Here is a 24,554-nt window from a genome sequence, read left to right on the forward strand (position 1 = left end):
GTTCAGCATATGAATAAAAAACCAGGTGGCATCTAGGCCTTTTATGAACAAATGAGAAGAATAGAGAGCATGAGTAGAGAAGCTTTGAGGAGGACGGTAGACGTCAGTTTCACTGGCGTCTGTGTACGTTCACTACGCCCTCTGCTGGACTACACCTGTCGTCGATTCTAAAATACAATCCTTACTGTACTGAAAACTCCATGGATCCTGAAGAGAATCGATGACGAGGACGGTTTGTGAACTGCTTTGATGTTAATAACCAAGTTGTAAGGCATATTCGTACTGTTTTGCTTGTACTTTTTTCAAATTATTGTATATGCACACCAGATTGGCATCTCAGAAATATAAAGTTAGCCTAACATTGGTGATATTTTGCAACTATTATTTATAAAAGGAAAAAGTCATTGAAACTGCAGAACAGCAATGGAAATCAATATGTTTTCAATGAAATATAAAGTTATCCTAACATTGGGGATATTTTGCAACTATTATTTATAAAAGGAAAAACTCATTGAAATTGCAGAACAGCGATGGAAATCAATTTTTTTCAATGCAAACAGTTTTTATGCCATTATTTTTTGTGGAAGAATTTTCAGCATGAATTAAAATGTCATAAGTGTACATTTCAAAGGACTGTCTGCACACCTTGTTTACAAAATAATCTGAGAGGCGGGCCATGCTTTAATATCTGTCGTTCATTGGTTGTTGCTGTGACTGACGTGTCTCGCGCAGGCGCCGTGTAGTAGTTAGCGATCATGCAATTGTTTTCGGGATTCTCTGAGAGCTCCTCACTCGGTAAGGTGGTGTCTTCAACCCTCTCATCATTCAACCTCAAATATTAAAGTTTGTGGAACATTACCTACCTGAATTAACGCGCATATATCAGTTTGTTGAATTCCTTTTTCTTGCTTTAATTTTTCTTTGTGTAGGACAAGTCGTAAAGCTGTTTCAAGCAAAGCAAATCCAAGCGTCAAGTTACGCATACGTAGCCGTTGAATAAATGCACTTCTATATTATAAATATATGTGTTGTTTTAAAGCGTTTCGAGCTTTCGTGCTTCTTAGGTAGTCTTTTTTTTTTAATGGTGAGTGTCACGGTCTATGAACTGCTGCCGTGACACGCGGACGCCTCTCGGACAGCCCTTGCGGAAGTTGTGTTAATGTGTAGTAAGAGTCTGTGTCATCAGTGAAGCCATTTCTTTAACTTCCGTTGTGTTCTTTAAATCCTAAATCTGATTTGACGCAACGGGTCACGTGGTTTTCTATGTAATTGTTGTTACTTTATAATTAGGCGACCTTTAGTCTTACCAATACTAAAACCGGTGCAGTCAGTAACAATTTTAGTACGACTAATGATAATCAACAATTTTGGCTGTTAGTTTAACATTGGATCATTTTTTAGTTTGTTTGTGTTTTTTAGGACCATGTGAATCACACACATTACATGGAATCTGATCACTTTGATTTGGGCCACTTTCATGTATGTCAATTGGATTTAATTTTTGCCTTGTTGCTCTCACAGCAAACAGTTCCTGTTGTTCAGCAGCTTGTTTGTTGATAATGTCGGGTCGCTTTAGAGCCCTGTTCGAAACTGATAGGCCTCATACAAAATCAGTGTGAGCTGTTGAGGCAAAAGGATCAAAGTGCATTACCTTTCATCATCAATCATCATTCCATCAGCCATCACCACCCACCAGCCTTCATTTCTCTCACCCTACTACTGCCCTACATTATATCATCTCTCACCTCCATTGTCTGCTGCAGGCTATTGTTTCCACTGCTTTTTAAATACAGCTGACCTGGCAGGTGCTGTCAAGTGTAATTCTATATTGGACACAGGAATAGAAGCCCGAATAAACACAGGAGGAAGTAATTCACGTCAAAAACAGTCATGGATTAAGGCCTACCTTTTTGCTGTGTCCTCTTCCATCGGCGGTACCGAATGGAAAATCCTTTACTGGAGTTTCTTCCATGTTGGTTCAACTTGATTTTCCAGCATTGGCGGAGGACAACTGCTGCCTCATCCTTGGTGACCCAGAGAGCTGTGGTGAAGCCCAGAAACTGTGTGGTCGCTCAGTCTGTGTTTGTGTTTTCATGCCAAGCGTGTTTGAATAGCCTGTCGAGCCTTTCAGAAACTGCTGGTCTGGCTGTCATGTGCAGTCCAAGTGAGGAAGTGTGAATTCGGTGTCACAGGAGGGTGTGTGTGTAAGTGGAATTGTGTGAGATAGAGGAAGCACTGGTGTTAGGCTGAATGTACTGGGACCCTCTTACATTGCCATATTTTGTGCGCCACCTCAAATCAGAGAGGACAAGAGTCCTGTCATCACTGTTGACCAATGAAATTTGCTTATAATGGATTGCATGGAATTTTGTAGTTACATCTTTGTCATCAAGGCTAACAAAAGTTAGCCCAGTAACTACAGGTAGATGTAGGTGATCAAGTGACTCTGGCTTTGAGGGGAACCCAAAACATGTTGTTGGCAGGTTCCTCTGAAGGAAAGGTAGAAGTAGACATGTCTTGAGACAATTGTTAGGTTCCTGTAGGAGGGAAAGCCTGTGTAGTGGTGTCCAATGGCAGATAGGAGGTCGAGGGAGTCCAGCCTGGTTGGCAGCGCATGTCTCCATCCGTCAATGTGGGTAAGGAATGACATTTCTAAAGTGATGTTATCGATGGGCTTGATTCATTCTATGTTTACTGTTTGTTGTTCTCTGGACTGGGACAGATTAACCATACTGATGTTTGTCCTCAGAAATTAAAAAAATTGATTTCTGATAATATAACTGATTATCTAAGATAACACACAGACTAACTTTAGTCCTTATCTGCTTGGGTAAAGTCATGTGTGGTGATGTGACTCTTTTAAGGTGCTCTATCAGGACAGGACATGGTTTCGTGTGATTCCATGCCGTACTTGTTTAAGCTACTGTGACAACCAATTTAAATGCTGATGCAAGTCCAAACTAGGCCAAATCGCTGCTGGAAGACTTTGACGTCTTCACTTACTGGAGACACTTACAGTTGGAATGCTCTGATCTGGTGTCAAGATAGAGGAATGTGTACCAGACACAATTTATTTCACTTTTCTTTCAAAATGTCTTGAAATTACTTTATTTATGAAATTGAGAAGGAATGTATGCTCTCATATCTGCATCTGAGATGTGACTCCGTCTTGTGAGTCTTTTCATATAAGCATTCCTTGTGTTGAAATGCGTGTCTAGATCTAAGATGTGGACCTTTAGCCCAGTAATTGTGAACAAGAGCTGATTCCAAAGGTCAGTGTGGTTTTGTTAACACATTAGCACCGTGTTCCTTACATGTATTCAATTTGATGCTTAATTATTTGGTAGGGTTTCTAGTTACTCAAACTAAGCATTGCATAATTGAATTATGTAATCATTTTTGGGGTTTTACAATACATTTACTGTATTGGCTGATGGTTACATGTGCTTACTCTTTGTTCTTGAATGTCATCAGCTGATCATCATGATGATAAGTTTCAAAGCCATAATTGTGGTTTTTATGCCAGCTTAAATGAATAAAATTATCTTTGCGGCCTACTGACTTTGTAGAAAAAAGATGAAGTTAAAAAAACACAGATAGCAGAAAATGGAATATATCATCATTTTTTCTTCACATTTCATGTCACTTCCTGTTTTGTCTTGTTTTCAGTCCCAGACGATGAATATCGTAGGCCAGCTTGCGGAGACGGTGTTTGTTACAGTCAAGGAGCTGTACCGTGGCCTGAACCCCGCCACCCTAACCGGGGGGATCGATGTCATTGTGGTGCGACAGCCTGATGGATCCTTCCAGTGTTCCCCCTTTCATGTCCGCTTCGGCAAGCTGGGTGTGCTGCGCTCCAAGGAGAAAATTGTCAGTGCTTCATTGAAGTCTTAAACACACAAGTCTTCTCTAGTACAGTACTCTCTCTGCTTTAAGCCATTCTTTAACAAATTTTTACATCCCTGTGATTTAGGTGGACATTGAGATAAATGGAGAACCGGTGGATCTGCACATGAAGCTGGGCGACAATGGAGAAGCTTTTTTTGTGGAGGAAAATGAAAACATGGAGGTAAGATGACCAACATCGGTTAGTACTTTCCCCCTTCAGATTTTTTTTTTGTTGATGATTGTGTCAGTTTGGTGCAGTCTGATGTTTGATTTGTTCAACTTTTCTCCTCAGTCTGAGGTCCCAGCCCACTTGTGCACCTCCCCAATTCCACTTGAGTCACCTGAGGAGACGGTTGAGGGGTCCTCAATCACGGGGACTAGCGCCCGAAGGAAGAAACGCCGGCGCAAACGAATGCGTTCTGATAATCATCCGAGAGAAGAGGGCAGCTCCTCATCAGATGAGAGAGAAAGGGAGAAGGAATGGGAGCGAGAAGGGGATCAGAAAGGCCAGGAGAGTTCTGATAAAGAGCAGCCCTCCACACCACTGCAAGTCAGGTCAGTGACTAAACAACAGCTCTGCATGTTGTTGGTAACTGTTCAGTCTGAAACACTCGTGGGTTTGCTAATTCACAGTGGGATTGTCTGTGATTGGTGGTAATTAAAATCTCTTCTTGAATGTGTTGAAGTAAATCGGTGTACTACTCGCTGTCTGAGGAGCCCTATGAGGAGCTGGGAGCCACACAGACCAGAGATGCTCATCCTCACTCAGATGGGGAGCAGGCACCCATAGAATGGTGAGTGTAGTTAATCTTGTTGAATTCATTCATTTATTCATTTATACTGAGCAACTGACAACCATCATCATCAATTTCCTTCTCCTCAGCAATGTGTTCGGCAGCAGGCCATCATCTCCCAAGAGTGACTCTGAGCTTCTGGTGAAACCCCATGAGCCCTCTGAGCCTGAGATAGAGTGGAACTGGGGAGGATTTCCCGTGGTATGGAGACTCACACACACACATGGTGGCTGCTGTAGATGTCATTTTGCTGGCATGGTGTCTCAAATGGTTTTCTCTGCCTTCCCTCTCGTAGTTGTGTCACTCAGACAGGACACTGCTGGAGTTGCAGCACATCTCTCCTTCTGACAGCTCTCACTTCCGTACCATTCAGAGGCAGGACTCCTTCGACATGGGCTGTGAGCCTGCAATCAGCTGTGGCGGAACAGGCAGCATTACAGTGGTCCGTCCACAACCTAGGACTCAATCTTTAAACCTGAGTAGCCAAGCAGTTCAGTGTATCCCTTCATCAGAAGAAACAAGCTGCCACTTGTCCCATTCCACCCTTGGAGATCTCCCCATGCCTGGTGCATCATCGAAGGAGACAAACTGTGACTCGACACAAGAACTAGAATCCTCTTTAAGCAAGGAGGAGAATCCATGTTTTAATTCAGCTGATGTAAGGAATGGCACAGATTCTCTTGACAACAAGGAAAGGCCCATTCTGGAACGTTTTAGCACTGCGACTGATATGATAAGCCCCGGAAGCAGAAACATCGCAGTCAGCGCGACTGAAACAAAGAATGCACAAAAACGGCTCACCAAAGAGAGCAAAGAGTGCACAGTCACATCGTCCTATACAACTTACACAACAGTTTCAGAACAGCTGGGTGTCTCATCGGCGCAGAGCGAGCCGGGCTTCACTGACATTGCTGCTGCCAGTGAGGGGGGTAGTGGAAAAGAGCCCTGTGCCAAGGGACAGGAGAGTGGACCTGGAGGGGCTGAAGCAGGAGGTTCTCTGACAAATAGAACTGCAGTAAAAGCTGAAGCCAGAGATGCTGAGATGACCTGTCCTGCTCCAGAGGCCTTACCAACCTCCTCTGAGAAGGTGGAGCAGCAGGAAAAGAAGAAAGGTACCTTCTTACCCTCAAGAGTTCATACACTTTGGGTATTTTTATGGTGTCAACTTCATTTTATATCAGTGATGACCACATGAGCACATGTGTCATTTTCTTGCAGGGAAACGTAATCACCACTTAGGGCCAACAGATATTTACTTGGATGATCTGACCAAGTTAGATCCTGAGGTAGCTGCTCTTTATTTCCCCAAGAGGTAAAAACAAACTTTGTGGATATTGATCTAAAAATGTGCACTGATGGCAAGGATTCCCTCTGTATGCACAGAGCTGGACTCCCACTGAGATAGCTCAATACCCAAAAATTGTACTGTGATATGAGAAAAGCGTTTGTCTTCATTGGTGAACAGTTGGATGTGTTGTCCCTGTAGTGAGGCAGAGGGAGCATCTCAGCACAGGGCGGATCAGGGCTCCTTCTCCGGGAGCCAGTCGCCTCAGTCGGTGGGCAGTGGGACCATGGACAGCGGAACCGAGTACCTGTCAGACTCCACCTCCTGCAACATGGATGTCAGCATGTCCCTCTGTGGACAGGAGGGTGACACCAGACAAATCACGAAAGGTCAGTGACAGGCAATTCATCCTGGATGCCTGCAACATGAAAGAATGTGTAGATGCTCACAGATGAATGATGTACTTTTGTCACCATTTGATCATTAATGCAGAAAAGTTTATGGAGCACATTATCACATACCAGGATTTTGCTAAAAATCCAGGAATCATCGAAGACCCTAGCCTGGTGATCTGCATCAACTCCAAGTAACATTTAGAATTTATTTATTGTCCTACAAATGAAAATGAATTACATCCAAGATAATCAAGTGGTTTTCATCTTACACAGGTATTACAACTGGGCAGTCGCTGCACCTATGGTTTTATCAATGACAACTTTCCAGAAACCCCTACCCAAGGTATTTTTTAAATTCTATAATAGATGTCAGTAAGAAGCATATCAATGAATTCTTTTGACGGATGTGATCTGAGTTTGATGGGATTATGATGGAAGGATTGATATAATCTTTAGCCTTCTATTTTTTACGTGTCACATAGAGTACAATAGAGCGGCTGGTAAAGGACAAAATGCACAAAAAGTCTGGACGCTGGTGGTTCTCCTGGGGGAGGAGGGACATGGACAATAATCAGGTGCACTTTTAAGAATCACTGTCAGTGGTAACACCATTTGTGTGTGTGTGTGTGCGTGTGCGCATGTGCGTGTGCGCATGTGCGTGTGTGTCCGAATCAGTATGAAAAGGAATGTCAACATTTTATAATAAAAATATGCACTTCTCATTTTATGCAGGGATTCTCAAATGTTAATCATGGTTGGTTTTTATCATCTGTGTGTTAAAAGACAAAAGAAAAAATGGTGGCATGAGATTTAAGTAAATGAAGGATGAAGTAAAATAACTTTCACTGTTGCCTGATTCTGTTGCTGGTTGGAATACACCTAGTCATGAAACCTTGTTTTTCAGCGAAAGAACTCCAAGGGTGAGCAAGGGGCACCACTGGCAAGTGTTTCGTCTGAAGTAAAGTAGGTCAACTCATTAAAAATTGATCAAATAGACAAACTTTAATCAATCTGGCAGTTGTATTTCATTTGGAATGGCACAGCATTTGGAATATCACACAAACACTCTATACATACACATAATAAAAAACGTATATACATTGTTATAATTATCATCTTTTTTTGAACAATAGACATTTTTCATTACTGGAATCTGAACTATCAATATGCAATTTCGTTTTGCACCTCTAGAGGGCGTCAGAGATGCGTGGATAGACTTGCACAGCAAAAACGGTTTAAAAAATCTTTTATGAGTCTCTGGAGCTGGATGAAGATTTAATATAACTAAAGACCAATTAGTCACACTGTTCCCCATGACTCATGTTTTATTTTCATGCACAAATTTCTAAATAATTTTGTCAGTCTGTGAACCATGTTTCTCACTGTGAATCTTTTTATGGATAATAAACAATGAGTCAGATTGTGTTAATTAGATGCTTGTTGTCTCTTCAGAGCTTTTTTGGATGACGCCAACAGTGATGAGACAGCGGGCCTTGGACAAAAAGCCACCATTACTCCCAGTTTGTCAACGGAGACCCTTAACGCCACGCAGTGCATCACACAGATGTACCGCAAGTCACTACGTCTGACCTCTGAACAAATAGTAAATGATTCATAGAATAGAATAGATCCCACTCAGCTGTCTGCTGCATGAACCACTTGATTCTTGAAAGATTCTTACTTGAACTATTCCCAACCATTTACAAAAACAGGAGCGCCTAAACCTGCGCGAAGGAGCCAACAAGGTGGTGTTTAGCGTGACCACACAATACCAAGGTACATGCCGCTGTGAGGCCGCCATCTACCAGTGGAAGTGGGATGATCGCATCATCATATCTGACATAGACGGCACCATTACCAAGTACGAGCAACCGTTTTAGGCGTGTTGTGGTGTACAGATATGTGAACAACACCACAAAACATGTTGGCTCATGTGTGATAACCATCGGTGTCTCTCCTGCAGGTCAGATGCTCTGGGCCATATTCTACCTCAGTTTGGTAAAGACTGGACACATAAAGGCATTGCCAAACTCTACCACAAAATACACGAGTATGTCAAACTTTTTGTGAAATATCAGCAGTCAGACAAAAAACAAACATTAATACCAGATTAATTATCATTTAATTTTTAATGAATTTTTATAAATTGTGTGAACAAAAACAGATCAAATATGTCCACCTCGGACGTTTACCTCTGATCTTTGCTGCCAGATGTTTGTTTCTATTTCCATGCGAGTTAAGCTTTTCAATCAAATAACACGGGCATGTGTGTGTAATTGCTGAAGATATTAGGTAGCTTATAATTGCATTCCAGAGGTGAGGAAAATATGAATTTTGTTGTGTTCAACCAAACATTTTAAATATAGTTTCTCCTTTCCTGGTAGAAATGGCTATAAGTTCCTGTACTGTTCAGCGCGAGCCATTGGTATGGCTGCCATCACCAAGGGTTACCTTCGGTGGGTCAATGACAGAGGCACTGTCCTGCCTAAAGGCCCTGTCCTGCTAGCGCCCAGCAGCCTGTTTTCAGCGCTTCACAGGTAACAAATACAACCACAGATACTGTCCTTCTAAGACATTATGTGTTTCCTTTGACAACGTGAATAAATGTATGGGAACACACAAACATCTTTGCTGACTGATCTGTTTGTCCTCACCTGTGCAGAGAAGTCATCGAGAAAAAGCCGGAGATTTTTAAAATTGCCTGTCTCAGTGACATCAGGGACCTTTTCAACCCACTGAGGCAGCCCTTCTATGCCGCGTTTGGCAACAGGACCAATGTAAGTCATGTTGACGTCTCCTTAATCCACGCAACAGCCTTCAGCAACAGGTCTCCTTTCAGTCCAGTCTTGCTGGTGCTGAAGCCAAATTTCCTGGAAACACTGGTTTAATGATTGATTTTAATTCAGTCCTGTAAAAACCAAACAGTCTGTGCAGCGTTCAATCACACAAAGGTTAAAGTTTAACTGTTTTGTTGCTGTTGCCTTTGCAGGATGCTTTTGCATACATGCAAGTTGGGGTGTCTGACACAAAGTTATTTACTGTCAACCCAAAAGGAGAGCTCATCCAGGAGAAGACAAAAGGCAACAAGTCCTCGTACGTGTGTGACAAACACCAACATAAACACATGTACTGATAATATGTAATTGATTCTTAGTAGTTTCTACTGAGGTGAATGAAGAAGATGGGTCCTGTCCCAATGAACATAAATGGCCAAAAACACAATTCCAGTTAGACTCATTTTTAATGGAAATAATGATCTTTAATGTTACACAGAAGTGATGCACATGCAGCTTTTTCTTTTTGTACTCCATATTTGAACATACATTTGCTTTTAGGATTAAAAGTCTACTTGTGTTTGCGTGTGCTTTGCAGGTACAGCCACTTGAGTGAGCTGGTGGAACATTTCTTTCCTGTGCTCTCCATCGAAGGCAGCTTGTGTTCTACTTTGGTGTGTCCAGAGTACAGCAGTGTCTCTTTCTGGAAAGATCCCCTGCCAGAACTGGACCTGGATGCTCTGCTGTAGACAACCCCCCATATTTACCTAATGTCACTTACACAAATATTAAAGCATGCACAGAGGATACTGTAAAAGTCTTTATTTTCTGATTTTCTAGAGGATTTTCACAAAGTTTTTTCCACTATGCCTGAATGTTGGGGGAAAAAAACTATAAATAAATTGGCAAGTATGCCTTTAAAAGTTTTTTTAAAGGCATACTTTTTTATTCAATTTCAAAAATGAATTTTGAAAAGTGCAACATATTTAAACTCTAAACACTTATAAAATGTGTATTTTTTTACTAGAGTTGTGCAATAGTAATGTATTCATCCAAGCAAATACCAAAAGTACAACTGCAATATTTCATATTTTGTGTGATTATTCTGAAAAATTTCAGTTCACTGCTAGAGTCTCAAAGTTTAGAAAATACCTGGGTGTGCACATAGCTTCCAAATAAACCTGTCATCTTTCTGTGAGTTGGGGTTTGAATGACTGCATGTCTGTAAGTGATTGTTGTTGGGTTGTTTTTTTACATTTGTTCATGTTTTTTGACTTGACATAATTTTTAAAGCTGCTGCATAAATACCAGGCAACCAATGTAGTTTTTTTAAGTACTTGGATTATTGTAATCTCTGTAGGAGATAAATTGCCACTCTCTGTTTTGTAATTTCTTACCTATTTGATTCACCTGAGTCATAAATGTGTGCGTGAAGCTCCAATGAGGTAGATGGATTTTAGGCTGGATAACTGCTGAGTCGGAGGTGAAGGTGAAGACGGACGGAACGAGAGAATTTGTTTTGCACTAACGGATTGACCTGAGCGTAGAATCACTATGAACTTTCCACATCCACATTTTCTTCATTTCAGGCAGTTCTTTAAAACATTCGGACATGATGAACGTAAAGCTGGATCAGACTGACTGACTTTTATTCCAGAGACATTAATTCAGGACTGTGCCTTTGTAGATAAAAGCACTGTCATATATTTATTAGTTTTAAGCCTTTTTTCCTTCAGCTGTATGGAGGTGATTTGGTGCTGAGGAATTTATCACATTTAAACCAAAATGTACTGAAATAAAAGTTAAAATAAAAACTTTTCGGTTGTACCCATTTTTATTGTGAAATGATTTGAGGTGCACAAACAAAAGTTCCACTTGGCGTTACTGCATTACTAGACAAAACACAAATGAGTCCACCACACAGGGAACGTTCACAGGCCATGGCCAAACACTATCTGGACTTCTACAACCCAGCAACAATACTAGACTTTGACATCGACCACATTCCACCATTCAGAGAAGGCAGATATCAGTTCATAAAAAAGGGATCCACATTTTACTGCATGTTGCAAATATTAATCTCATTTTTGAAACATTCTATTTTCTTGAATGGTTTCATTCATTTTTTTTCCCCCAGGGCAATGCCAGTTCTGCAAGACTGACATTTAACATATTAATTACCCAGTGTCAAGGTGGAAATGTGCCAAAAAAAAAAAAAAAAAAGGAGAAAGGGTAAATAGGGTAAATACACCTGTTGCAGCTGATAAATGATTTATGAGCTGTTGCATCACCGCTGCAGGTGTGAATGAGGCAAAGGCGGATCTGACTCCCTTTAGTCTGCGTCAGTGACTCACCTGAACAGGAAGACTCCAAACAGGACGGTACTGTTGAACAGGTTAGTGTGTTTGTGTGTGTTTTGTCTAGGCCTTATGAAAATAACAAAGTGCATATTTGTTCCGATTGTTAAGTTGAAAGAAAAAGACATTAAAGCCAAATCGATTGAAATCCTCAGCGAAGCGAAACTGATCGCTTATCAAAAGGGAAGTAAAAGTTGGCGTTCGGTGGAAATTGAATTCCAGTCGGACATACGCGCAACAAAGTTTACATTCATTGAACCTTTTCCCTGTCTGTCTGGGAAAGGAGTGGATTCTGGATCTCAACTTTGTGAGTTCGGACTTCGTGCAATACCTCGTGATAATGGTCAAATGTTTCATATAAACAAAGAATCCGGTCATTAAAAAAGGTTAAAAATTCAGTTTTGTCAGGAAATTTTCAAATTGCAGCTGAAAGTTTTCTGATTGAGGCGTCAAATAAAATAAATTAACAGGAGGGAGCTACATCCTACAAAACTTTCATGAGAAGGAAATTCTGGATTAAGGTGAAAGTAATAATGACACCAGAATGGTTCTCAGATAGATCTCCATGGTTACTGTAACTCAGGTGACGCATGCTTTTAGGCGCTTGGACAGAAAGAGGGTATTGAGCTGCATGCCTGTTGGGTTGTACATTTTGTAAGATGTATGTATACACAATAAAAACACATTTTTCTACCCTAATTTTTCAGTTTACCCATCAGCTGCCAACATGTCAATGAGCGAGAGTGAAGCAAACGTGTCTGAAAAAGCTCGTTCAGATGCTTTGGCTTTGGAGCTGACTTGTCCAATTTGCTTGGAGCTCTTCTCTCAGCCGGTTTCTATTCCCTGTGGTCACATCTACTGCTTTGGCTGCCTTCAGACCATGGGAGAAGACCTCGACCACCACAACTGTCCTGAGTGCCAGGCAGAGTACCAAACTGATGGCCTTGTTAAGAACTTCAAAATGTGCAGCATCATTGAGACTTATAAAGCCACTGCTGGGAAAGCCAACGCCGCTGCAGAACTAACAAATATCGACCACCAGTCAGACAAGAGAGACAACAGGATTGGTCCTGAACAACGAAACACAGAATGCTGTCAGGATGTAGCCACAGCTGGAGAGAGCGAGTCCACGTTGTCTTTTAATCAAGAACAAGACAAAGATTCTGCAGAAATGGAGGGATATAAGTTCAAACTGACATCTCAGATGGCAGAGTTGGGCTTCGGGTTAGAGTTGGCAGAGAGCGTGCTGAGGAAAGAGAAGGAACGAGACTCCGAGATGGCCGCTGTTAATGGTCAGCTGAGACAGAAAGCACTCAAACTCTTAGGGCAGGTGGAGCATTTGTCACAGCTCTACAGTCAACAGGTGATGCAGCTCATTGAAGAGGACTTGGGTCTGGATGAAGCTCATCAAGGCAGGAGAGTCAGTCAAGCTTCTGAGCTAACCGAGCAGCTAAGACAGGCCACGCTCAGAGCGGAGTCCCTTCTGACCAAAGTGCACCTGCCTGACTTTAAGGACGAGTTCTTGACTCTACAGCCTCATATTATCGAGCTGTTAGCCAAGCCTGTGCAAGGAGAAGGAGATCCTATCAAATCAAACCCAAACCACACACAGGCCTGTTCCAAGCTGGAAGACATGAATGCAGAGCTGAGGAAAGCATTTGGAGAGGTCCAGCGTTGCCTTCGAAACACCCTAAACCCGTCAGAGGTGACTTTTGACCCCGAAACAGCTCATCCCAACCTCATCCTCTCAGAGGATTTGAAAACGGTGACTTTCAGCAGCTCCAAGCAGCCCTACCCTCCCTCTGCACAAAGGTTCACCAGCTTCCTGCAGGTTCTCAGCACCCAGAGCTTCTTTGAAGGGGAGCATCGCTGGGAGGTGGAACTAGAAGGCTCTCCGTGGATCATTGGCGTGTGCTACAGTGGGAAGCTGGCCCGCAGCGGTGTACCCTCTGCTCTGGAAAGCAGCCGGAGCTCCTGGTGTCTGATGTGGTTCAACAACCTGCTGACCGCCTATGAGCAGAGCTACAGTGTGCCCCTGAAGAAGACCACAATGTCTCGCAGGCTAGAGATCAGACTGAGCTTCAAAACCAACAGGTTGAGCTTCTACAACATCAGCACCATTAGCGGGAAGACTCACGTGTATACGTTCAAGGCTGTCCTGACTGAACCAGTGCACCTGGCCTACAGGATGATATCAGGCCATCCAGATGCACGTGTCACTTTTTATTCATAATTATAATCAGTAGTGCTGCTGCACCCGTTTTACACCCATTCTGCATTAAACTGCTCGAGTTCTGAGAAGTTCATATACTTTGCATTGGATCCATTTAGAATGAAATAACAGAAAAAAATTACACATTTTTTTTGGTAATCAAATACAGACTGCAATTTACAATAGTTTATATTGAGCAGGGTTTTGCTATAATAACATTTAAAGAGTGTCATATCTATGCCATGTAAACATGTTTAAAATGTTCAGAATTTGAAACTTATGTTGTCATTCATTAGGATCTCTTCATTTTTACTTTTACTGAAGTAAAGCATTAAAGATTTTTAGCCACTCAAGGGTTGCTCATGTGTGATTTGATGACGGCCTATGCCCAGAAAAGCTTTAGATTACCCTTAAAGCACCTTGGTCCTAAGTACATTTCCATTAAATTCCGAACACGTGTATGAAATTGAAGACCTAATTCAGATATGATTGAGGAAGTCAGTCATGTGAATATTTTGTTATGTTAAAAGACAGTTTCTGATTTCCCCATTTCTGAGAAAACTTGTTTCAGAGAGTTCAGGATTTTGCACATTGCTTCTTTATTTCCTTTTATATGCTTTTTGTGATGACATGAAACTGCTGTTACTTTGGTTGAAACATGCATGCTCAAATACGCTGGATAAAATAATGTTCCAATAAATTTTACAATTTTGTTGCAATTGGGGGTTTTTTTGTACTTAAGGGTAATAAACAGTGTGATGTATGTAGTATGCATGCAGTTTGCAGCTGAGTGTGACGCGAGTGGGATGAGGATCAGCACCTCTAAATCCGAGGCCATGGTTCTCGACCGAAAAAGGGTGGTGTGCCCTCTTCAGGTCGGTGGAGAGTCTTCGCCCCAAGTGGAGGAGTTTAAGTATCTTGGGGTCTTGTTCACAAGTGAGGGCAGGATGGAACGTGAGATTGACAGACGGATCGGTGCAGCTTCTGCAGTGATGCAGTCGCTGTATAGGTCTGTCGTGGTGAAGAAGGAGCTGAGTCGCAAGACGAAGCTCTCGATTTACCGGTCAATCTACATTCCTACTCTCACCTATGGTCATGAGCTTTGGGTCATGACCGAAAGGACAAGATCAGTGGCTTTATAAAAGCGGCTGAAATGAGTTTCCTCCGTAGAGTGGCTGGGCGCCCCCTTAGAGATAGGGTGAGGAGCTCAGTCACCAGGGAGGAGCTCGGAGTAGAGCCGCTACTCCGCCTCGAGCGGAGCCAGCTGAGGTGGCTCGGGCATCTGTTCCGGATGCCTCCTGGACGCCTCCCTGGGGAGGTGTTCCCGGCATGTCCTACCGGGAGGAGACCTCGAGGAAGACCTAGGACACGCTGGAGGGACTATGTCTCTCGACTGGCCTGGGAACGCCTCGGGCTCCCCCCGGAGGAGCTGGAGGAGGTGTCTGGGTAGAGGGAAGTATGGGCATCCGTGCTGAAACTGTTGCCCCCGTGACCCGGCCCCGGAGAAGCGGTAGATGATGGATGGATGGATGGATGTATGGATGCAGTATTGTGAACTCGGAACAATAGTTATTGTTTTCTGATTATTCTATATTTACAAACAAATTCCTAACAGAATTTCTTATTGCATATTCTCATCCTTATATTTATTGGTCATTATCATTACTTTACATGGTGGGAGATCCCTGCCCCTGAAAATGATCCACTGATTTGTCAGTGGTCACAACTCCTGTATTGCATGGGACTGACCAATGACTTGTATGGATCGCTCATACTGTGTTTTAAGCTCATAAATTTTAATCTTTAAGATTCTTAAAAGTGTATTTTTCTGCTTTTACAATGGCGTTTGATGTTTTCTCTTCTAACAACCACAGGGGACAAATACCGGGGATTAATAAGGTTAATTTTTTTTCTTCTTCCTCTTAAATTGGGTTTATAGGGCTTGAAGCTGGAAGACTAAATTATATTGGAAGACATTTATAAATTTTTTTTTTTTTTAAAAATTCCGTTTTTACCTTCATTCAACATAGAAATACAAGTCAGTAATCTGTTATCACTCGTAAGAATTGTAATTCACATGCCAAACCAGTCAGCGGCGTCAATGAGTCCGTCCGTTATCTGCTGAGCACCAATAGAGAAGAAGAAGAAGAAGAAGAAGAAGAACAGGACTCTGCAGAAGAAGAAGACGAAGAAGAAACGAGTCAGCTGAGCCGACTGTGAGATAATAACACAACAGTCGCGGAAAGCCATGTCCCATTTCAGCGATCAATGTATAGATCGCCTACACCGTGCCCTTCAACCTTATTATTTGTAAAACATATGCTATCACCTCTGTCCGACTGAACCACTGAATCGGTAAGATAACGCGTATCTAATTTGGTGCAGATTATGCTTGTTACGTGTGGTTGCTGTTACTGTATTGGACTTGCTCTTAAACCACGTTTTTTCGGACTTGCTGTATGTCAGGGGTCTTATTAACAGTTTTGCGACATGTTGAGTAGTACCTTGTATGTTGTGATACAACTAACCAGGATTGGCGTGTTTGTCTGTAACGAAAGCTTGGATCAAATAGGTTGAATTACTACAATTACGTATCTCAACCAGCTAGCATACTACTGGCACCATTAGCAAGGTGAGTGAACACATGGGAAGTCCCCTTTACAGTAAATGAAGTCACACGATTAACCGTGGAAATGAAACTTACACAACGATACGGCAAAATTAGTTGTTGATTATGATCCAGCTCCAGCAAAAAGGGCTTTGAATTGAAACTGAGCCAGGAGCTTTTTTGTTTGTTTGTTTGTTTGTTTGTTTGTTTGTTTCAAACGTAAACTCTGTGTTTGGGATAGAACAGCTATTGAGTTGGCTTTAGCTCTCTGATTGTGAGGTTAGTTAGAAAAAGCCAGACTTAAATGTAAGAACAATTCCGAAGAAAGCTGTTTTAAACACGAGTAATTCAGCAGTGAATTTACACTCAAAAGAATTTGAACTGCAGCAAAGCAAGCCTCAGAAGACATAATGAGTTGGTAATGAGTTTGGGTTGCTTAACCTGTCTTGGAAATGTAGTTCAAACTCAAAAATTTCAAAAATTTGAAAAAAAAAAAAAAAGATATGAAATTCAACATATTATAAAGCTATAAAAAGTCACAAGCTGTTAAAAATAATTTATTAGTTTCATAGAGTCTTGTTTTAACCTACACTTATAAATATATAAATTAGCTCATTCTTCTTCTTTACCTTTCTGCTTTCCCCTTCAGGGGTCGCCACAGTGAATCAGTGTCCTCCATCTAACCCTGTCTTCTGCATCCTCTCCTCTCACACCAACTACCTTCATGTCCTCTTTCGCTACATCCATAAACCTCCTCTTTGCTCTTCCTCTAGGCCTCCTGCCTGGCAGTTCAAAACTCAGCATCCTTCTACCAATATATTCACTATTTCTCCTCTGGACATGTCCAAACCATCTCAGTCTGGCCTCTCTGACTTTATCTCCAAAACCTCTAACATGTGCTGTCCCTCTGATGTACTCATTCCTGATCCTATCCTTCCTGGTCACTCCCAAAGAGAACCTCAGCATCTTCATCTCTGCTACCTCCAGCTCTGTCTCCTGTCTTTTCCTCATTGACACTGTCTCTAGACCAAACAACATTGCTGGTCTCACCACAGTTTTGTACACCTTTCCTTTCATTTTAGATTAAACTAATCCAAAACTGCCAACAATTGTTTGATAAAAATATCTATCTGTTGCACATCGCGTTATTAGTCAGCCAACTAACCTCTAGAATAGCAAACAGTGAATATAATACGTAAAAATAAATAGAGATAAATCAACAATCAATGCTTTTGACTAATCTTCACTTTTATGTTTGAGTGAACATTATAGTGCCATGGCTTACCTTTGTTAGTTACAGGTACAGTACAGTCAAATGAAATGAGGCTGGTAAAGGGGGTTCATTTATCATATAAATGCAAAACACATAGATCCATGTTGTTTGTTGTTGTTCTTCGAATGATCTACAAAAAATGTACACTTCAAATGATGAATTAATTAGTAGGGGATTGCCAATGTTGCATAAAGACATTTGGAGCAAGTGCCTGTTTGGTACCACAGCCTTCAGTCTGCTTCACCTGACATAAATCAGTTTCCCTACTCATCTGATGATCATTACATTTGTTTTGTACTCAGGATCAGACACCATGCTAGCCACAGTGACGGCTGTGGCTACGTTTGCTCACTACAATGGCACCACTTCCTCACCATCGGAGAACACATCAGGATTCTCAACTTGGCAACCTGATAGTGAAACCAACCTCAGCGTGCCTCACAAGTGTCTACAAGTCCTATATGAGGATATTGGAGATTCCAGGTATATAGTGTCATGTTTTTGAAGAAGTGTTTCAAACTCCTTAAATAGTTGTTTAAATGTATGAGAATGCCAGATTTAATAAAATTAACAAACTTTCCGATGGAAATTCCTGCAGACTACAGTACACAGAAGAAATGGATGTTAGAACCTGTATTTCACTTCTCTCTGTTTTAGGGTGCGGATCTGGGACATTTTACTGCTTGTGCCTAATGTGGCCTTCTTTGTATTCCTGATGTGGAAACTTCCTTCGGCCAGGGCAAAGATTCGACTCACATCGAGCCCCATTTTTGTCACCTTTTATTTGCTGGTAGGACACAAATTACAGAAACACCAGAGTATTCAAATCAGTTATGTTGACCTTGACATTTTACACAATGTTCCAATATAGGTTCAGACTTAATTAAACACAGAGGAGGTGAGTAGATGTAGTGAGTGGAGGATGGAGTACATAGGCTGACATGGAAAAGAATGACATGCTGTGGCGACCCCTAACAGGACAAATCGAACTGGAAAGAAGAATAGTAATTTAAGATGGCGTTTAATCCAATGAACCAGTTACTATTCCCTTTTGTCTAACAAGCACCAGTGAACTTGCTCAGCAACCAGTTTCATTCTCGTTCTTTACTTTGTCAGCCTTATCTTTGTGTCCTTCTGTTGGGGTTGCTTAGAAACAAAACAGTTTTTATGGTCTAAAATATTGTTCTGTATTTTTTAGGTGTTTGTTGTAGCAGCAGTTGGAATCACCCGGGCCATTGTATCCATGACTGTCAGTGCGTCCAGCGCTGCCACCGTCATCGACAAGGTGAACAGTCCTCAGTCACATTTCTGGAACACATGTGGTTGTTTGGTTGTGAGTCTTGGAGATGAAATGGTCAGTCTGTCTGTAATTTAGGGCAGAAAAAGACTATGACCAGATTTTAGACCATACTTGTTGCAGGCATTATATACGTATCACTAACCACTACAAGCTGGCCCTATGTTTCCTTGGGTTTAAATGTTCCAAATTGAAAATGAATTTCAAGATAAGCGTTGCATATGTAGATGAGTTCCACATTTTGTCACTATGTCAGTATCACGGTAGCTAACATAGAAAATGGATTTTCCAGAAAATCCAGATGCAGAGGCCTGGCAGAATTCCCCTAACACCCACCAGCAGAAATCTTAATGATTTGTTTGAACACTGGGTGGGGTACAGGTACAGCTATAGCACGTAACAGCATTGTGACACTAATGAAAACATGATTTTGGCTTGTTTAGCTTTACAACTGGTCCACGTTGTTAGCTGAAGCTCTATCTCTTGTCCTAAAGGTTCTTAACCATGCTAATAGTTTTTTAGCATTTCTTACTTTCCGAACTCGTGAGTCACTATGTTTATAACCTCAGTATGAACCCTGTGGTTGTCACCTTTACTATGGTGGTTAACCAGTGTTGGTGTTGTTTTTTGGTGTGCTTTTTAGCAGGAATACGATGAAACTACTTGATGAATTTCTTTTAAAATTATGAAAGGGGAGCGCATGCCAGACAAAGTACTCACCTTTCATTTGTGTGCTGAAGTAGGTTGTGTCAAAGCAGTTGGTCTTGTTTTTGATCTTTTCTTATCCAAGCTAAACAAGAGTTTTTCATCCTTTTGGAATTTGAGAGATTGCTACCCTTTCCTGATTTCCTTTGGAGTATGCTTATTGGTTTCTAGCTTGCAAACTCCTTTTAAGTCTGGACTTTTAAGGCACTTTGAGTTTAGTTTCTTGCGGAGTACACATGAATTACAGACCAGATTTTGATGGGTGAAACATGAACATTCCCAGTCAACATAAGAAAGCTTGTGTTGGATTGTTTGGTGTCCGTGGAGTTATTCTCTCTCCTGAGTGACATTCTAGTTTTTTCAGCTGATGTTTTGTGTCTATCTTACCATACGTGACTTGTAACATCCCCAAGGAAACCTAGAATAAAAAACTCTTAATGGAAGGTTTTGGCTTATTTCTTACCATTCCTTGGTAGAACAGTAAGTGACCAGCAAAGCTGCTTCTGTTTTTTTTTTTTAATGATTCAAACAACATCTGCTTCTCATCTATAATGCTTATTGAAGCATCTTTACATGTCTTGTGATTCATGGGAAAGTTCAAGGAATGTTTTGAAGCTTAAGTTTTGTATACAGTATCCATCAGTCAGGCTCCTGCCTTTCAGAACATGTGATCCCACTGAGCGTAGAGCTGTCCTACAAGCCCACAGAGAAGCTTAGAAGTAGGCCGACCCAAACCTAAAAAGTCCATGGTTGCCCCAGACTAGAAGAGGACCTCTTGTTTTCTTTTCTTTCCCTAAAATTGTAATACGATATCGGTCAACATACTTCGCAACAGACTTCTATTTTATTAGATCCAGAGGAACAGAATTTTAGCATGTTTGAGGGCTAAAAGTGAAGGCAGGGCTCACATTCTTCACATACCAGAAAGATCCCTATAGAGTTCACAGTACTGGAGCTCTTGTTCCCAAATGCATTGTCCTGGTAGTGCTGCTGAAAGTGTAACCGATTCCATAAATGGAGTGTTTGTGATGAGTCAACATGTTTGTGTTTTTAGGTTCTCTGGGAAATCACACGCTTCTTCTTGCTTGCGATCGAGCTCAGTGTGGTTATCTTCGGACTGGCATTTGGTTAGTTAAACAAACTGGTTTCAATTTGAATTCATGTGCATGTAAACCAGTGTGGCCTTCTTTATGCTTCTTCAGCTCTTGATGCAACTATGAGCTGAATGACTAGACTGCTCTGTTTGTACTGAGCCTCCTTTACTCCTTTACAGGTCACCTGGAGAGCAAGTCCAGTATTAAGCGTGTGCTGGCTATCACTGCTGTGCTTGCTCTGGCTTACTCCATCACACAGGTAATGGCAGTTTGCCAGAAGAAGTAATGAGGAAATGAACAGCACACAGCAGCACGTGCGGCGAAATGTTCTTATGATTTTTGTTCTAGGGCACACTAGAGATCCTTTACCCAGACAGTCACTTGTCTGCTGAGGACTTCAATATCTATGGCCATGGAGGACGGCACTTTTGGTTGGCCAGCTCCTGCTTTTTCTTCCTGGTCAGTGAACTGTATTGATGCCGCAGTTGCAGTAGAACAGGAGACAAATTATAAATGGCATATATTTGATAACCAATGTTTTTTTTCCCCTAGGTTTACTCTTTCATTGTGATCTTGCCTAAAACTCCAGTGAGAGAGAGGATATCACTTCCATGTGAGTTCACTTTTCATCAGAGCCAAGATCAGAATATAGACTTAAGAGTAGAGACTGATATTGTTACTTTCAGATATTGGCGTATCACAGATGTAGCAGTGTGTCTGTATTGGCATGTGTTCGAGATAGGAATATCGAGGGAAATTACTGTTCAAAAATGGGTCTAACCATTAGAGTAATGAGTTGAATAGTAACTCAGTAGGGCTATTTTATGATTAACAAGTTGTCTTTGTGGTCATAGTGCGCTTTAGATGAAGAATGGTTGCAGGCCTCCTGTAGTTGTACCAATCCATTACCACCAGACCTCTTTGTGAAAGTTGATAGTTGAAAGTTGCATAGATAAACTTTTTCTGTACAGAAAATGATGATTATAAAACAATGATATACCTGTAGTTGTAAAAAGTTGCCCTTCCATTGATGTTTTTTGTTTTGCTTCTTCTTTCCAGCTAAGCGTAGTTTTTATGTGTATGCTGCCATCCTGTCTCTGCTGAACCTCGTCCAGGGCCTGGGCAGTGCTCTGCTTTGTGCTGGAATCATAGAAGGGCTCTGGTTAGTATTATAATCCTTTTGATGAATGCATTGCCCTGTACAAGAATTTTGAGGAAGACAAATATGCTTAGAATTATGGCTTCAGAGAAACATTTTGTCTCTATTGAGGCTGTTGCCATCTAGACATTAAAACATACAACACATGCAATTATAATCCCTAAAATTTAATGTGCAGTATTTTTTTTATATTTTTAGTCAAATTTTACTTTATTTTCTTGTCAAAACTCGACTGAGGAGGTGGTCGGTGCTTTGCTTCTTGTAAATGAATTTGTTGACTCGGTTGTCACCACAGACATTACAATTGTATTGTGTTTTGTTGTCTGTCATGATATTCAGCTGTGTTTAGACGACAGGCTGCTAATGTAGTTAGCAGCCTATGACCTGGGTGAACTATGTTTTTTTCTTCTTTTTGGCAGAAACTTAATAACTGAAATTTGTCTTTTTTTTGTCAAACAGCTGTGTGGATGTCACCACCTTCTTGTACTTCTCCACCTTTGCACCACTCATTTATGTGACTTTCCTCAAGGGGTTCTTCGGGTTGGTACAGAGAATCATATTAAATATAATAGAACAATTATATGTTTCTTCATCAATCCCACTGCTTCCACCTTTCCCACAGATCAGAGCCCAAGATCCTGTTCTCTTACAAGTCACAGGTGGATGAGCAGGATGACAGTGACGTTCACCTGCCGCCCACCGTTGCTACAACCATCGGCCGTAAGGAGTTGACCGACCAGGGTCTGTACTACTCCTCCACCCAGATTGATGGCTCTGGTCCCAGCAACTCTCGTATGGTTGGAGCGTACCTCGATGATGTTGCGTCCGGACCCTATGGGTCCAGCAGCATTAACAGCATCGAAGTGGACCGCTGGAGACCCATCAATGTGTGAATCCCCAAGAGTACAGCTGGAATTAAATTGGGAGTGTGTGTCGCAGAGTGCTGACCAGAAGAGTTGGCCAAGAAACTGAAGTACGTCAAGAAGTTGTTCTTGATCTTGCTTCAACGCGAGGATGAGTCAACAGGTGGACTTAAGGAGATATCTCTTATAGCCAAGTATCTTGAGCAAATTAGCTACTGCTTCTGTAACACTGTTGCCAGAGTGCACTGCTGCTGTAGCTTCACTGTAGGACGACTGTCCGTCATTGTGACTCTTGCGGTCTCCATATTGATCTTATTCCACAGACTCTTAAATGTGGGATTTTACCAACTTCTGTCTGCACATTTTCTGTTATTCCAGCATTTCTCATGAAGTGCTTCATCTTCTGTTATGATACTATTACTCTGTTTTAACCAACCCTTCACCCAAGTCTTAAAAATTTATCTTGCATCTGTACATTTCCGCTAAAAACTTTGGGCTTTTTGTCAGATTTGTGACTCATCCAGATCGTCTTTTTAACTGGATCACTGTACCTCTTCACAGTACAAGAACTACTGTTGTGTGTATTTGTTTAGGTAAGTGTATTTTGTCTTTAAAAGTAGGTGATGTCTTCACTTTGAACATGTGAAAGATGTTTTCTTGTTGTGTATCACTACAATATGGTGAGGAAATCCAAAAGGCCAAGCTTCGTGTTCGTGGTAAAGGTGGCATGCAGTGTGTCACCGGTGCAAAACCACCAGATTTTGTCTGCCGTGAGATCATTCCCTCCCCTCCTTTTATTATGTTGTCCTTTTTGCTTTCATTACTTATTCCAGTTTAATCATTCCTGCTTCTGAAAACTCATTTGTTGCCTCCGTAGTCGTGGATCCGTTATAATGTGTGTGATTTGTACAACAAATATGCAGAAACCTGTGTATTGGTTTATTCCAAATTAGACATGCCTTTATTTCATTTGTGTAAATTTCAGCTTTGCTTGCTGCTATTGTTTTCTTTTGTTGTCCATTTATTTTTATTTTCATAAATGTTAATACATGTGGTGAAAGTAAACCAATACTGCAGCAGCAACATGAAACTGGTATTGTCTGACTCTTGCATAAGCTTATGAATCAGATCACACCTCAAGGTATTACCACAATATCCTATTTTTCTGTCTTGTGAAGTCATGTCATCACATTTTCTGAATAGTAACAATATATGCAAGGTTTCTTTTGAAAAAAGTTAGTGGTTTGGATGAATGTATTGCTGTAGTTAGGCTCGCAGTATTCATTAGAAGTGGTGACCTGTATTCAGATATTGTTGACATTTATTTTTTCAACATTTTGATGCAAAAACACAGTGAAGAAGTTTTGTGTTGCCAGGAAGTGACAGTATTTGCCTGATTCTTGAAAAAAAAATTAAATTTGGAGTGTGGTGGTAGCTCCCATATTACTAAAAATTAAGAGGGTGGAAAATCAGTTTGCTGTTTCAATGACATGAGTTAATGAGGTACCTGTATTTGTTTCAGAACTGAAGTTCTCTCTTCCTACACAATATGTATGACATTGAAATTATTTTGCAAATGCTTTGTAAGTCCCATTTTAAGTGCATTGATGATGTAGTCAGCAGCCAATGTTAATGCAATGTATTAAACATTCCATGACCTGCAGAATAAATAGTTTTGTTTTGGGACTGGGACAACATACAAAACCATAGCATTTCTAGATTATTTATGTCCATGAAAATTATGCTAGGATTCCATTGTGTGTGTGTGTAAAACTATTTCTTCAGTGATTTAATTTATACATCTTTCCGTCTGCAAATAAAGAAGGCATGATTGTCCATAAAGGTTTGTA

General features: G+C 41.2%; 3 protein-coding genes across 5 annotated transcripts; all 3 read left to right on the forward strand.

Moving 5' to 3' along the window:
- Positions 1-732: 732 nt before the first annotated feature.
- Positions 733-10,965, forward strand: zgc:123305. 3 transcript variants are annotated; one of them, XM_068315928.1, is made up of 20 exons: positions 733-795; positions 3,670-3,870; positions 3,974-4,069; positions 4,181-4,443; positions 4,575-4,682; positions 4,772-4,883; positions 4,978-5,794; positions 5,901-5,994; positions 6,169-6,356; positions 6,460-6,553; positions 6,636-6,705; positions 6,845-6,937; positions 7,267-7,325; positions 7,815-7,965; positions 8,075-8,223; positions 8,326-8,412; positions 8,747-8,899; positions 9,025-9,139; positions 9,352-9,455; positions 9,735-10,964. In XM_068315928.1, the coding sequence occupies exons 2-20, from the start codon at positions 3,679-3,681 to the stop codon at positions 9,883-9,885; spliced, it is 3,096 nt and encodes a 1,031-aa protein (XP_068172029.1). In that variant the 5' UTR covers positions 733-795; positions 3,670-3,678; the 3' UTR covers positions 9,886-10,964. The 3 variants fall into 3 exon arrangements, with proteins under 3 accessions (XP_068172029.1, XP_068172027.1, XP_068172028.1); XM_068315926.1 differs by lacking the exon at positions 733-795 and adding an exon at positions 2,571-2,636 and having other exon boundaries at positions 9,735-10,965; XM_068315927.1 differs by lacking the exon at positions 733-795 and adding an exon at positions 2,600-2,632 and having other exon boundaries at positions 9,735-10,965.
- A 526-nt stretch (positions 10,966-11,491) lies between these two features.
- On the forward strand, positions 11,492-14,176 carry trim107 (tripartite motif containing 107). The gene is made up of 2 exons (XM_068316009.1): positions 11,492-11,531; positions 12,201-14,176. The coding sequence occupies exon 2, from the start codon at positions 12,221-12,223 to the stop codon at positions 13,724-13,726; it is 1,506 nt and encodes a 501-aa protein (XP_068172110.1). The 5' UTR covers positions 11,492-11,531; positions 12,201-12,220; the 3' UTR covers positions 13,727-14,176.
- A 1,704-nt stretch (positions 14,177-15,880) lies between these two features.
- Positions 15,881-24,554, forward strand: tpra1 (transmembrane protein, adipocyte asscociated 1). The gene is made up of 11 exons (XM_068315047.1): positions 15,881-16,060; positions 17,889-18,069; positions 18,244-18,376; positions 18,785-18,871; positions 20,643-20,715; positions 20,862-20,941; positions 21,031-21,141; positions 21,235-21,295; positions 21,742-21,844; positions 22,301-22,381; positions 22,464-24,554. Exons 2-11 carry the CDS (start codon positions 17,900-17,902, stop codon positions 22,732-22,734), a joined length of 1,170 nt encoding a protein of 389 aa, XP_068171148.1. The 5' UTR covers positions 15,881-16,060; positions 17,889-17,899; the 3' UTR covers positions 22,735-24,554.

This window comes from Antennarius striatus, chromosome 5, assembly GCF_040054535.1.
Source record: "Antennarius striatus isolate MH-2024 chromosome 5, ASM4005453v1, whole genome shotgun sequence".
In the NCBI taxonomy this organism is placed as follows: Eukaryota; Metazoa; Chordata; class Actinopteri; order Lophiiformes; family Antennariidae; genus Antennarius; species Antennarius striatus.

Excerpts from the sequence above, each read along its gene's own strand:
- zgc:123305 (XM_068315926.1), top strand. The coding sequence starts at position 2,571 with ATGGCAGATAGGAGGTCGAGGGAGTCCAGCCTGGTTGGCAGCGCATGT. Across the intron at positions 4,444-4,574 it reads TCCACACCACTGCAAGTCAG|TAAATCGGTGTACTACTCGC; the intron begins GTCAGTGACTAA and ends AATGTGTTGAAG. Across the intron at positions 5,795-5,900 it reads GCAGCAGGAAAAGAAGAAAG|GGAAACGTAATCACCACTTA; the intron begins GTACCTTCTTAC and ends ATTTTCTTGCAG.
- trim107 (XM_068316009.1), top strand. The coding sequence starts at position 12,221 with ATGTCAATGAGCGAGAGTGAAGCAAACGTGTCTGAAAAAGCTCGTTCA.
- tpra1 (XM_068315047.1), top strand. The coding sequence starts at position 17,900 with ATGCTAGCCACAGTGACGGCTGTGGCTACGTTTGCTCACTACAATGGC. Across the intron at positions 18,872-20,642 it reads CTGCCACCGTCATCGACAAG|GTTCTCTGGGAAATCACACG; the intron begins GTGAACAGTCCT and ends TTGTGTTTTTAG. Across the intron at positions 20,716-20,861 it reads TATCTTCGGACTGGCATTTG|GTCACCTGGAGAGCAAGTCC; the intron begins GTTAGTTAAACA and ends ACTCCTTTACAG.